Raw genomic sequence first — 12405 nt, 5'->3', positions numbered from 1 at the left:
TCATTAGGGTTTTGGGGCAAACATTTACAGCACCAAATGTCGCGATTAGAAAGAAGAAAGGACTCGAATCGGTGCCCTCAGAGTCCATCTCAACAAACTAGGAAAGGAAGAGCAAATAAAATCAAGGAAGTAGAAAAACTAATAAGGATCAGAGCAGAAACCGATAAAATCAAACTGAAAGATAACGAAGCAAATATTTGAATCTGAGAGCTGGTTCTTTGAGAAGAGCAATAAAACTGATCAAACTGCCTGACTGGCATGGCTCAGTGGTTAGCATCGACCTATGAACTAGCAGTCAGGGTTCAATTCCCCGTTGGTCAAGGCACATGCCTGGGTTGTGGGCTTGATCTCCAATGGGGGATGTGCAGGAGGCAGCCAATCAATGATTCTCTCTCCCTCATCCTTTCTCTCTGAGATCAACAAAAAGATATTTTAAAAAACCATTTGATCAAACTTAGCCAGACTTATCGGTGAGGCAGGTGAATGAGAGAACCCAATGTCAGGAAGCGGAAGACGGTAGTTGCCTCTGGTTCCATGCCAGCCCTCAAGGCTCACTCAGGAAGAAATACAGAACCAAATCAGGCCTACCACTATCAACAAATGTAATTTCCAGTTAAAACCTTCCTCCACATACAAATAGAACCCTGCAGGGCCAGATGGGTGCTCTCATAAACTGTGAGACACGTTGCGAAGTAAACACCAGTTCTATACACATTATTCTAGAATATCGAAGCAAAGAGGATACTTAAAACTCATGCCATCAGGCTAGAGTTTTCTGGCATGTCAAGACCAGAAAAGAGAATTAAAGAAAACAAAAGACTAACAGCTCCTATGAACATCGATGTAAAATTCTAAACAAAACTTCAGCAAATCAATTCGGCAGCTGAAGTGCTAACCCGCCCTGACCAGCGGGGAGCGAGGGGTCCAAGCACTGGAAAAGCAACCACGTCACTCTCCACTTCAACAAACTTCAGAGGAAAAGCATGTGATGGCCTCCACAGCCACGCTCTGACCCGGGCCTGGCCCTGGCCAGAACTGAAAGGGACCCAGGAGACTTGGCCCTGGAGGTAAGGGGAGGGACAGTGCCGTCCAGGAAGATGGGGGCTGCCCTGGATCCCAGCAGAGGTCTGGCTCAGAGAAGCATGCTCTCTCCTTCAGGCGCAGACATGACACAGGCTAGCTGTGAACAGCTCATGGTCACAGCTGTGGTGGGAGATCACCCCCTCACCCCCTTGCACCTCGCACCTCTAGAAACCATCACCAGAGCTGCCCATGTCCTTCCAGACCTGCGGCTACGCAATCAGCGCTCACAGCCCCCCTGACTGCACTACCTCCCCCTCCCTGGGGCTCTCACTCCACACCGGCCCGCGGCCACACTCAGGCGTCAGCTCGGGTTCCGGGCAGCGGCACGTTCTTTGGAGTGTGGGTGCCACGCTGCCTCATCACTTGCAGTCCAGGCCGCCGAGAACGGACATCTGGAGCTGTTTGGCTTTGCTCTTTTACCAAAGCTATAGGGAATGTCCTCATTCCGTGTTTCCCGGCACATGTATGAATATTTCATCAGCCCCATCCCTGGGACGGGCAGGACTTCGAGCCAAGGCCGCTGCCTCTCTCAGGTCTCATGGGCACGCCTGGCCCTGCTCCACCCACGTCCTGCCGCTGCCACCTCTAGAACCGGTCCTGGGCCCCCTCTGGGGAGGAGGAGAAATAACGTACAAATGGGAACACGAGGCTGAGGGGCTCTGGCGTTAGAAAGGAACTCGCTGTCTTTCTCTCAATTAGTCCCACTTTGGAGTGCACCCTGAGGATAATCACGGAGACGCACAAGTCGTAGCTGCAAGGATGCCGGCACGCCTCCCATTGCTGAGGCCGCTGTTTCCGGCCGAAATGGCAACACTGGAACCTGGTGGGCGAGGCCGCGTGGGCTCATGGGCCAGCCTTTGACGTCGAGAGGGAGGAAGGACAGGTGCCAGGAGAGAGAGGAGGCCGGCGGGGTTGGCGCCCCACCCTGGCCAGAGGAGTCCCTGCATGCGACTCCTGTCTTCACACAGGCAGGCCACGGTGGGGCCATCTTCAGCTGCTGTGAAAGCCTCCTTTCAGAGATGATACTTTTTATTCTAGAAGTTGCATTGGGTTCTCTCGGATAGTTTCTGTTTCTCTGCTAAGATCCTCCATCTGTTCATTCATCTTGTCCTTAAAGACCTGGACATGCTACCAGGTTGGGCCTTCCATGGTTTGAACATGATCCTCACTCTGTGCCTGTCACTCCTGAGGCTTGGGCTTCCCGAGGTTTCCAGGGACTGTCTGGACCTCTCAGTCACTGCGGGCTTGGTAGGGACAGCTGTGTCCGCATCCGGCTCTCAGGAAACTCCCTCTGTGCCCATGAGGCAGGCGAGTGGGAAAGGCAAACAGTTTTAGTGCTGCTATGAAAAGCTTTGAACTTGAGAGCCTTTTGAAAGTCTCAGAGACCTCCTCCCGCAGGGTCCAGGGAAGGAAAAAAGAGAGACTGACTGTGTGCTCATGGGGCTGTCTTCACTGTCTGGGCTGGGATCACCAGTCAGCTGCCACGCCCACGGGTGCCAAGTCCGTGGACTACACAGGCACAGCCCAGCTGAGCCAACACCCATGCACACACCCTCTCGGCCAGGCCCCTGTCCCACAACCCCAGCTGTCACACAGCCCACACTGCCATCGAGGTGGAACCAGACTCTGCTTGTGGCCCCCACAAAACACCCCAGGCCTCAGAACAGCCCACGTGGGGCTTCCTCTCGTGGAGGACAGTCCACATGACCTGCTGTTTGACACCCCAAACAGTGTCTCCTACACTCCACCCAGTTTTTAAGTGGTTTCCATGGGAGGGCAGCCACCAGAAGCAGATCAGCTTAAAATATAAACCTAGACACAGAAGTGGATCACAGACCTAAATGTGAAATCAAAACTACAAAACTCCTAATTCAACAAAGGAAAACACCGAGGTGATGAATACGGAGGAGACTCTGTATGTAATGCTGTCAAAGGCGCCAGCCCTGAAAGGAAGAACTGGCAAGCTGGACCTCATTAACACCAAAAGCTTCTCCTCTGCAATAGACAGTGTCAAGAGAATTAGAAGACAAACCATAGTCTGGGAGAAAATATTTGCAAAAGAAATACCTGATAAAAGACTATAACTAGCTATGCCAGTGTGGCTCAGTGGTTGGGCATTGGCCCATGCACCAAGAGGTCACTGGTTCAATTCCCAATTAGGGCACATGACCAGATTGTGGGCTTGATCCCCAGTAGGAGGCAGCCTATCAATGTTTCTCTCATCGATGTTTCTCTTTCTCCCTTCTCCTTCTCCCTTCCTCTCTAAAAATCAATAAAAACACATTTTAAAGAAAATAGTGTTATCCAAAATATATACAAACTCTTAAAATTCAACCATAAGCAAACAGTCCAATAGAAAAATGGGCCCAAACCTTCCCAGACCCTTCACCAAAGGAGACACACATATGGCAAATAACCAATGAAAAGCTTCTCCACGTCCCACTTGGGGAAGCGCAAGGAGATTCCACTGCACATCTATCAGAGCGGCCAAAACCCAGAGCTCACCCCGCCAAGCACTGGCAGGACAGGGAGCAGCGGGGCTCCCGGTGGTGGCAACGCAAAATGATCCACTCATTTGGAAGACCGTTTGAAGGTTTCTTACAAAATGGAACACACATACTCTCCCCATGCAATCCTGTAATCATGCTCCATTGTATTTACCCGAAGGAGTTGAAAACCGATGTCCACAGAAGACCTGCACACCATGTTGTAGCAGCTTTGTTCCTAACTGGCAGCGATTGGGAGCAGCCAAGACAGCCTTCCGCTAGGGAAGGGTACATCAACCATGGTCCGTCCAGACAGCGGGCTGCTGCTCAGCGCTAACAAGGAATAAGCTATCAGGCCACGCACAGGCATGCGAGAATCTTAAATGCACACTACGGAGTGAAGCAGCCAATCTGAAAAAGGTGGCCTGATGCCACCTCTGTGACATTCCAGAAAGGCAAAGCTGTGGAGACACAAGATCAGTGGGTGCCAGCGGCTGTGGGGAGGGCTGGCTTGGCAGAGTGCAGGCTTTGAGGGCAGTGAAAAGGCTCCACACGATGCTACAATGATGGATGACACGTCATGATACATCTGTCAGACCCACAGGCTGTACAGCGCTGAGAGCGAACCTCATGTAAACCACAGTTCGGGCGACGGTGACACGCCAATGTGGGCTCATCGGTGGGGGTGCTGACAATGGGGGGCTCTGCGGGTCTGGAAAGGCCATAGGGAAAGTATACGGGAAGTCTCCGTACCCTCCACTTATTTTGCTGTGAACCTAAAACTGCTTCATAAAACAAAACCTTTTAAACATCATCTTTGAGAATGCCCACCCTGCGCTGTTTTTTCCTGGTGCTGGCTGCACATGCAAAAGGTGCCCTTTGCATGCATGTGCATGTACATGTGTAAAATGTGCTGCAGAGTGTGTGTGTACACTGCAGGCCGGGGTGACTGCACCGGGCACACACACTGTGACGCGCCTCTCCGCGCTGACCAAGACACTGTATGTGTCCTGCATGGAAACCAATGGTCACACTCGGCTTGAAACAGGAACGTCTCACTACAACCTGGTCAGGCAGCATGCCGTGGGTTCACAGGGCCAGCTGCTGGGATGGGGCCTCCCCAGCCCTAGAAACTGTGAGGCATCTGCTGCTGACAATTAGAGGATTCCAGCGGACGAGACGATGTCTGCAGGGCTGGCAGCAGCAGCTCGGTGGGTAAGGAAGGAGGTAACGGACAGCATGGTTCCCATGATGAACAGCAGACGGATGTGCTGCCTGGCGCCCCTCGGCCTTGGCACCACCGAGCCCCACAAACACCGAGGCAGCAAGAGAGTGGGTTTGGACCCCAGAGAAGCAAATAGCCACGGGTCTTTGCTGGTACCCACAGGCAGCGCGGAGGGTTTATGGGGCTCTCCTACTGCCCCCCACAGTGGCCGTTCCTTTACAGTCTTCTCTGTAACCAGCACTGAAGTTCCCTCCGAGCGTCTGGCCTCCGAGGTTGCTAATGGAGAGGGAGCTGAGGGAGCTGTGACACATGAGAACACGGTCAGAGCTAACCTGCATGCTGGCTTGACTGCAAGGCTGGGACCCAGGTTCCGCGGGTCCAGCACGGGGAGCTCGGTGAGATGGCAGGACTCTCAGCAGGCCTGACCACAGCGGGCCCCGCCCTCCACACGCTGTTCTTAGGGCTGAGCGTGAGCTTTGACCTTGAGCCCCGGACCCGGCTGCCCACAGAGGGCCCCTGTTGGCGGAGACTCTGCTGGGAGTCGGCTGGCACGGTCAGCAGCCGTGAGCGGGGCACGGCAGCCATGGCAGAGCTTCTGGAACCAGCCGACCCGCCCTGCATCCTGTCAGACCACGAACCCGTGTTCACTTAAAATACCAGGTGGTAAGAGACAAGCCCGGGAGACTTGGACGAGCTCTGGAGGAACGGCTCATCTTCTCATGACGGCTGGGCGGAGGGGTCTCTGGACACAACAGCACTACTTTGCAGGCCCCATGTCTCCGTTCTCAGGGGTAGGCACAGTCAAGGTTTGGAGGCAAAGGCCCCGAACTCAGACCTGCAGACACCTGGTCCGCCAGTCAATGGAGAGACACCTGGTGCCGGGGCCACGGGCTGGAGGAATGCCCGGTCTCAGGCAGCACGCAGAGCACCGGCCAGCAGCTGCTTGCCGACTCCAACTCGGACCCAGGCCCTGTGAGGACCGGGGGAGCACGCAGGCGCTGCCCTTGGCAGACAACTGTCAGACGCACATGTCAGGGGATGGAAACAATCAGGAACTGATAAATCAGCAGAGAGACGGGCACCTAGTGAGATGACCAAAGCTCGTGTAAAACTGCCGCTGTGCTGGAGCCCTGAGGGACATGCGCAGTGCCACCCCGGAGCCCAGGGTGAGCTGGTCACGAGGACGCGAGGAGACCGGACCTGCCAGGGCCACAGGCTGGTCCCCCTGAGCCGAGAACCCCTCCTCTATCCACGGCTGTGACCGCCCAGGAGGAGCTTCCAGGAAGAATGATGACGCGCCACTCAGCAGCCACCACCCACCTGGAGGGCCTGCAGCCAGGCCACCCGGATCCTCCTGCAGCAACAGTGCCGCTCAGCCGGCCTGCACAGGCCAGGGCACGCCCCCCCCCCCCCCCCAATCAAGGGGGTGTCTACAGCGCTGTCTCCCAGAGCCCACAGTCCCCAGGGTAGGACAGAGCAGTCACCGTGACCTTGACCTTGAACACTGTGCAGATTGATAGAGCTGGACCTCCAGGCACGGGCTGTCACACGGACATCATTTCATCCACTGGAACCAATCCCTCTCCCTCTCCTCCTCCCCGTAGGCCTCATCTTACTCTCCCTTAGCACTTTGCTCCCTTCCCCAGCCCGGGCCCTGAGCACCGGCCGTGCACCCGTGGCGTGCCCAGCCAACGCCGCCTGCTGAGGCGCAGCGGTCTTTCCTCACACATGTGAGCACACCACTATCAAAACAAGCCCAGCTCACTCACGTCATGGCGCCAGAGTCCGTCTGTACCCCGCTTGCTCATCTTTGGAGGTCCCCCTCACCCTCACAGGTGCAGACCCCCCTGTCCTCCTGGCTGTGGCGGGAGCGCCACCTCACACTCAGGCTCAGTGCTCGGTGACAGGGCCTCGTGGGGGCTGGACGGCGGGAGCCCGCTCACCGGAGATGATGGAGTCGTTCAGCACCTCCTCGTCCTGGTACATGAGCAGGTCGTCCGGGAGCTCCGCGCTCACCAGCAGGTTCTCCTTGTTCTCCTCCGACGCCTTGGTGGCTGCCCACCTGCCCTCCGAGGCACCTGCCGTGCTCCAGGCCTCCTCCCGCTCCGTGGCCCGCTCCATGCTGGATGCTCGCGACAGGCGGACGTCCACCCGCTTCTTCGGGGACCCTCTGCTGTCCCTCCCTTGGAAACTGAGTCAGAAAGGCAGGTCAGCTCAGACGCTGGCCTCTTCCCCTGGGAAAGCCGCCACGCTGGCGGGTGCTGCAATGGCCTGAGTGCCAGAGCGACGCCCCGGCTTCTGTCCCGAACACACAGCACGGGAAGCTCAGAGGCGTGCACATATCGCACTGAGTTCGCGGCAGTGGCGCTGAGAACGTGGGGCTTTTAGCAGCACAGACATGCATGTAACAAAACCTGCCTCACCGCCCACTGCGGTGCTCAGGCCAAGGCTCCCAAGAGCCGGGAAGGGTGCGTGTCTGGCGTTCCCGCCCAGCCCTGGAGGGCCCATCGCCCACTTTGCCCGCCAACAACTTGCTTCTCCTTCACATGCGACAAACCACGGGAGATCAGGGCCGGGTGAGCCTCGGGAGCCACCCGGGACCCCTCACAGAGCGTGACCCAGACCAGCTGCAAACCAGCCGCAGAACTGGGTGCCAAATGCCAATGCCGGCTCGTTGCCAAAGAATATGATTGAGAACTTCAAGCTGGTGGCACAGAGCAGTGACCCAGCCCAGATACCTCCCAGGTGCACCCACCAGCTGGCCAGTAGGGGATTTGGCACACAGCTCCCTCGGCCAAGGCGGGGCCTACCTGTCCTGGCGGTGCTTGGTGGCCAGTGCCCGGTGCAGCTCCTCGATCACGCGGCTGGGGGGCAGCGGCCGGTGGATGGTGGTGGGATGCGGGGACCCTGTGGGCGTGGGAAGCTGTCCTCGGGGGGGAGGGTCAGCATTCTTCCAGCCGGCGTCTTGGAGGAGCGCAGCCTGGCCTGGGGAGTGAGAGGCCAGGAGAACCTAAGTTCGTGGGCAGGGAGGCGACACAAGCCGAGGAGCAGAGAGGACGCAGGTCCCTGCCGGGTGAGCTGGGCTCCCGGGGCCTGTGCCCCACGGTCCACTAGAGCCGCACAGAGCAATGCTGCCGGCGAGCTGCACCTGCCCCCGGCCCTGTCACCACCTCTCTCGCAGGCGAGGAAACTGAGGCCCAGGAGCCAACTCCAGGTCGTGCTCCTTCAGGAGGTGGGGGTGGGGAGGGGCCGGGGCTGAGACTGGTCCCTGGCAGGTGACCCAGGTGTAGTTGAGGCCACAGGACCCCATAGAGGAGCGGACTGTCACCGCAGGGCGGCAAGGGAAAGCTTGCCTGAGGGGTAGGTCATGTGTCTCCAGGGTCCAGGCCAGTGAAATGCAGACCATCGAGGGGACAACTCATACAAAGGGGGTTGGGGACTGTGGCTAACAGGAGGTGGGTCCATCTTAAGGGGGCTGTTGTGACTCAGGGCTGCCAAATATGAACTTAAAAAAAAAAAGCCAGAAATTTGGAATATAGGTGAAAACTCCTGCATTTATACATACTAACATCTAATACTTCAATAGACTTTAATATGTTTTAAATGTTGGAAACACATTTAAAAAAAATCAAACATCATATAAGCCCAGTACAGCAAGTCTGAAGTGGGATCTGGGGAGGTGAGGATGCCCTGGGCGGGGCTGCTGTGTCTCAGGCCAGAGAGCTCCATGGGACGCTTGTGTGCTATCTATCCCGGGCCAGGTAAGCCCAGGTGAGGGGTCTCTCTCCTCACTGCTGCTACCTAGTGTTCACAGAATGAAGCCAACATTTCCCCAAAGAAAAGGAAAAAGGACCTTGGAGAAAAGAAGACACTCCCAAATGTCCTCAGCTGCCAGAGAGCCCGGCCCGAGCCCTGTGGCCACCCTCCTGTCCCTTCCATTCTTGTCCCAGTCCCCATATCCATGGGTGCCTGGGTGACTGAGTGACAGTCCGATTTATGCCCTGGATGCTCCTCTGTACCAGGTGAACTGACAGGGTGAATGCCGAGGGCACCGTGCGCCCACCTGGGGGCTGTGGCCAGGACAGGCTCCTGGAAGAAAGGACAAGGATGCACTGACCTGGTGAAGGGAGAGGAAAGAACATTCTAGCAGGGAAAGCAGGGGGTGAGGGGGGGGCAAGTGGAGGGTATGAGCCCCAAACAGCTCAAGCCTCCATTAGCTGGGGGCCCTGGACAAGCTGCTGGAGCCTCAGTTTCCTCCACTCCAGGACTGTGACGGGCCGTGTGCCCTCGGGGTCCTTGGTGCCCGGGCTGGTGCACCCACGTGAGGTAAGCAGTCGTATTACAGGTGGAAGTCAGGGGCTGAGAGCTGTCACCTGCCACCTCTGTCTGCAAGGCCACCTGCCAGGACTCGCTCCTAAAGCAACCCCTTCCTAGGAAGCACTTGCTCTTCCCGAGGCCAGTGCCGCCCCTGCTTCCAGCAATTATGGCACAAGAGAGCACAAGCCTGGAGTGGAGATGTCTCAGCTACCTGGAATTGCTCAGCTGACATGGCCAAAGCTGCAGACAGAGGCCTTGGGGCCTCTGCTTGGCCATGCTGCCCTCTCTGACCACCACCCTAACCTGCCTTCCAGAAGGGAGAGATAATCAGTGAAACAGATGAACAGAGACAGTGAGAGACTGAGAGAGAGGAAGGGAAGGGGAGAGAAGAGGAGAGGAGGGGAGAGAAAGTAAGGGGAGGGGAGACAGAGGAAGAGAGAGAAACATAGGACAGACAGTTGGACAAAAAGATCTCGTTTGGGGGCTAGCTGTGTCTCATGCACTCAGAAGACCTCAGACCACTGCAAAGGGTCTGCCCTGCTTGCTAGAGCGGTCCTGAATGGTCTGCTTCTGACCACCAGAGATCCTTACTACGTAAGAACAGCCCTCCTGCCCCAGCTCTGCTCCTGGACCTGCCCAGAGACCAATGCCCAATCAGCCCCCAGAGGGAGCCCCATTAGGATGGAAGGAAGGAAGGAAGGAAGGAAGGGAATAAGAAAAGGAGGGAGGGAAGGAGGGAGGGAGGGAGGGAGGGAGATGGATGGGTGGATGGACAATGTGTTAGGACCCACCTGCGGCATTTTTTGTGGCTTTGGAGCCTGCCTTGGGCAGTGGGGTGGGCGGCAGCAGGGGACTGGGGAGCTGGCCCACGGATCTCTCCAGGGTTCTGGGAGGACTGTCCAGGGAGTCGGACCCAGCTAAGGCTTGAGAGGACTCATCCGTGGTGGGCGGAAGGCTGCTGGTGGCGTCTGCTTCTTCACCTCTGGGTGCTGAGGGCGTCTTGGCTGATTCAAAGACAAAACAGAGAGTTCACAAACAATGGAGCGGTGGAGGTGAGCGAGGGCAGCGGGAGGGGGGCGGGGGTTGGACTGCGTGCAGCATGGAGCAGAATCCACAGGGGCCACTTCACATACACACTTGACCTCCTGTAAGTTCCACTATCACTAGAGCCGTCAGAAGCAGAGAGGAGGAGGAAATCACTTCATGAGCGAGTGGTTCAGTTCCCTTTTCACTCACTGGGTGGTGCCAAAGCTCCTGCCTGGCCTGCGGAAAGCGGGGAAGGGCTGGGGGGGGGGGGGGGGGGCGTCGTCCACAATCACAGGTTTTGGGATCAGACACACCTGGGCTCCAGCTAGTCCCTGCACTTCCCCTGTGCCTTTGGGTCAGTCACTAAACCTCTCTGTGCCTCATTTACCCGCACATCGAACTTCCATGGCATCGAACTAACAACAGGGGTCCCTCACAAGACAGCTGTGACATTTAAACAAGAGATGCCATGCCCTAGCTGGTTTTGCTCAATAGATAGAGTATTGGCCTGCAGAATGAAGGGTCACGGGTTCGATTCCAGTAAAGGGCACATGCCCAGGGTTGTGGGCTCAATCCCTAGGAAGGGATGTGCAAGAGGCAGCCGATCAGTGATTCTCTCATCATTGATGTTTAATTGCTCTTTCCCGCTCCCTTCCTCTCTGAAATCAGTAAAAAATACAGTTAAAAATAAATAGTTAATAAAATAAATAATAATGATGAAAGAGATGACGTGTGCCTTCACATCACAGACGCTCACATTTAGCAGCTACTGGCTTCTAGGTCTGGTTTTTAGCAGCTCTGCCCCGGCACACCAGCCAGGTGAGTGATGGGGAAGGTCAGCCTGCCCAGACCCCACTCATCCTCTCTTCCACCTGCATGTCCAGCTCCCCCAGGAAGGCCCCCCAACTTCATGCTCCCATGCTTTCTCCCAACCCATCAACCCTCCCCTTCCACTCTCTCCATCCAGCTCAGTCTCCACCACCCACCACAGCAAGGATCTCTCCCACACCCAGGCCCTCTGCCTGACTTCCTTCCATTTACAGCCAGAAAAGCCCCACCTCTGGATGGAGCCCCCATGACCCCACCCCTGCAGAGGTGCCACAGAAGGCCCAGCCCCAGCCGCCTCGGGACCTGCCCCCCAACCCGCACTCAGCACAGCCTCCCCCTCAGTCACTCTGCTTCACACCTTTCCAGGCCTTTTCCTGCTCCCGTTTCCCACCTCCCTCCTGCCATGCAGCCTCACCTCCATATTTACAGGGGAAACTGAGGCCATCTGACAGGGGCAATCCTGTCTCACACACAAATATACTGACCCTACACCCCTCCCTCCCTCCCTCCTTTCCTCGCTCCCTCCTTTCCTCTCTCCTTCCTCCCTCTCTAATGTGAGAGGCAGCCTCCTGTCCCCACCTTGGACCCCAGGTACCCAGGCCTGTGCAAGGCCCTGGCTGCTTCGTTTTTACAACCACCTGAGGATACTAACATCTGGGAACAACCTTTCAGAGTAGATCCTAAAATCAGAGCGGGCCCATACATCTTCCCATGCATCGGACCTCCTCAGGCAGGCAGGCAGGCGGGGCAGGGCGCTGTCCGCGGTGCTGAAAGGACCGGGCAGGATCCCTGGCCTCAGGGAACGTCCACAGAATCATGCAGCGTGCACTGTATGCTCCAGGGGTCCCATTACTCATCAGCATTTCTACTATTTCAATGTCCACGTCGGAAGTGGCAAGCCTCTCTGGCCAGGCCCTTTCTCTTGTGAAGCTCATGGGAATGGAGACCTTGCCATAGTGGCGCTGGCCCTTCCTTTGGCCACAGAGCACAACCCGAAAGGAACCCCCCTCCCCTCCATGGCCAGAGGCAGCCTGGGCTCTGCATCAGAGGGCTGATTCCTAACTGCTCCACAGAGGTGCCCGCCCCAAGAGCCAGAGTGGAATGCGGCTCCCCCTTCTGCTCAGAGGGCTCCACACACCAGCAAAGCCTAGTCCTCCCCCAAAGCCTCTCCACTAACCTAGTCTCTGCTCACCGCGCAGACCCCGGAGTGCCTGACCTGTCTGAGGGGCCGCCTCTCCTCCTCTCTCAGCATGCATCTTCCTCAGCATTTTCTATAGGAGTGTGTAGCTACCATTGTAGTTTGGAATCTTATCGAAACGGAAATATTAACACCCCTTCAAATCTCAAGTATGGGGGGCGGGGGAAAGCCTTAGAAGACAGCTCCTCGCATTCTCTGATTTGGAGATCCCTCACTCAGGGCTGGCCCTGTCCTGCCCTGAC

At 56.7% G+C, this 12405-nt stretch overlaps 1 protein-coding gene across 5 annotated transcripts in view; it reads right to left on the bottom strand.

The window, feature by feature from the left end:
- The window catches only part of PHACTR3 (phosphatase and actin regulator 3), a 168886-nt gene that overhangs the window by 27564 nt on the left and 128917 nt on the right, over positions 1-12405 (bottom strand). For all 5 annotated transcript variants that reach the window (XM_084888983.1, XM_084888981.1, XM_084888982.1 and 2 more), the window contains 3 exons: positions 9903-10115; positions 7605-7779; positions 6738-6985 (listed from right to left, as the gene is read on the bottom strand). In XM_084888983.1, the coding sequence (XP_084745109.1) occupies positions 6738-6985; positions 7605-7779; positions 9903-10115 (636 nt within the window). The remainder of the gene's footprint in view (positions 1-6737; positions 6986-7604; positions 7780-9902; positions 10116-12405) is intronic.

The sequence above is a fragment of the Pipistrellus hanaki genome (assembly GCF_964339955.1).
Source record: "Pipistrellus hanaki genome assembly, chromosome: 6".
In the NCBI taxonomy this organism is placed as follows: domain Eukaryota; kingdom Metazoa; phylum Chordata; class Mammalia; order Chiroptera; family Vespertilionidae; genus Pipistrellus; species Pipistrellus hanaki.
Note: the sequence above shows the minus strand (reverse complement) of the source record. Positions and strands in the feature narration are given on the sequence as shown.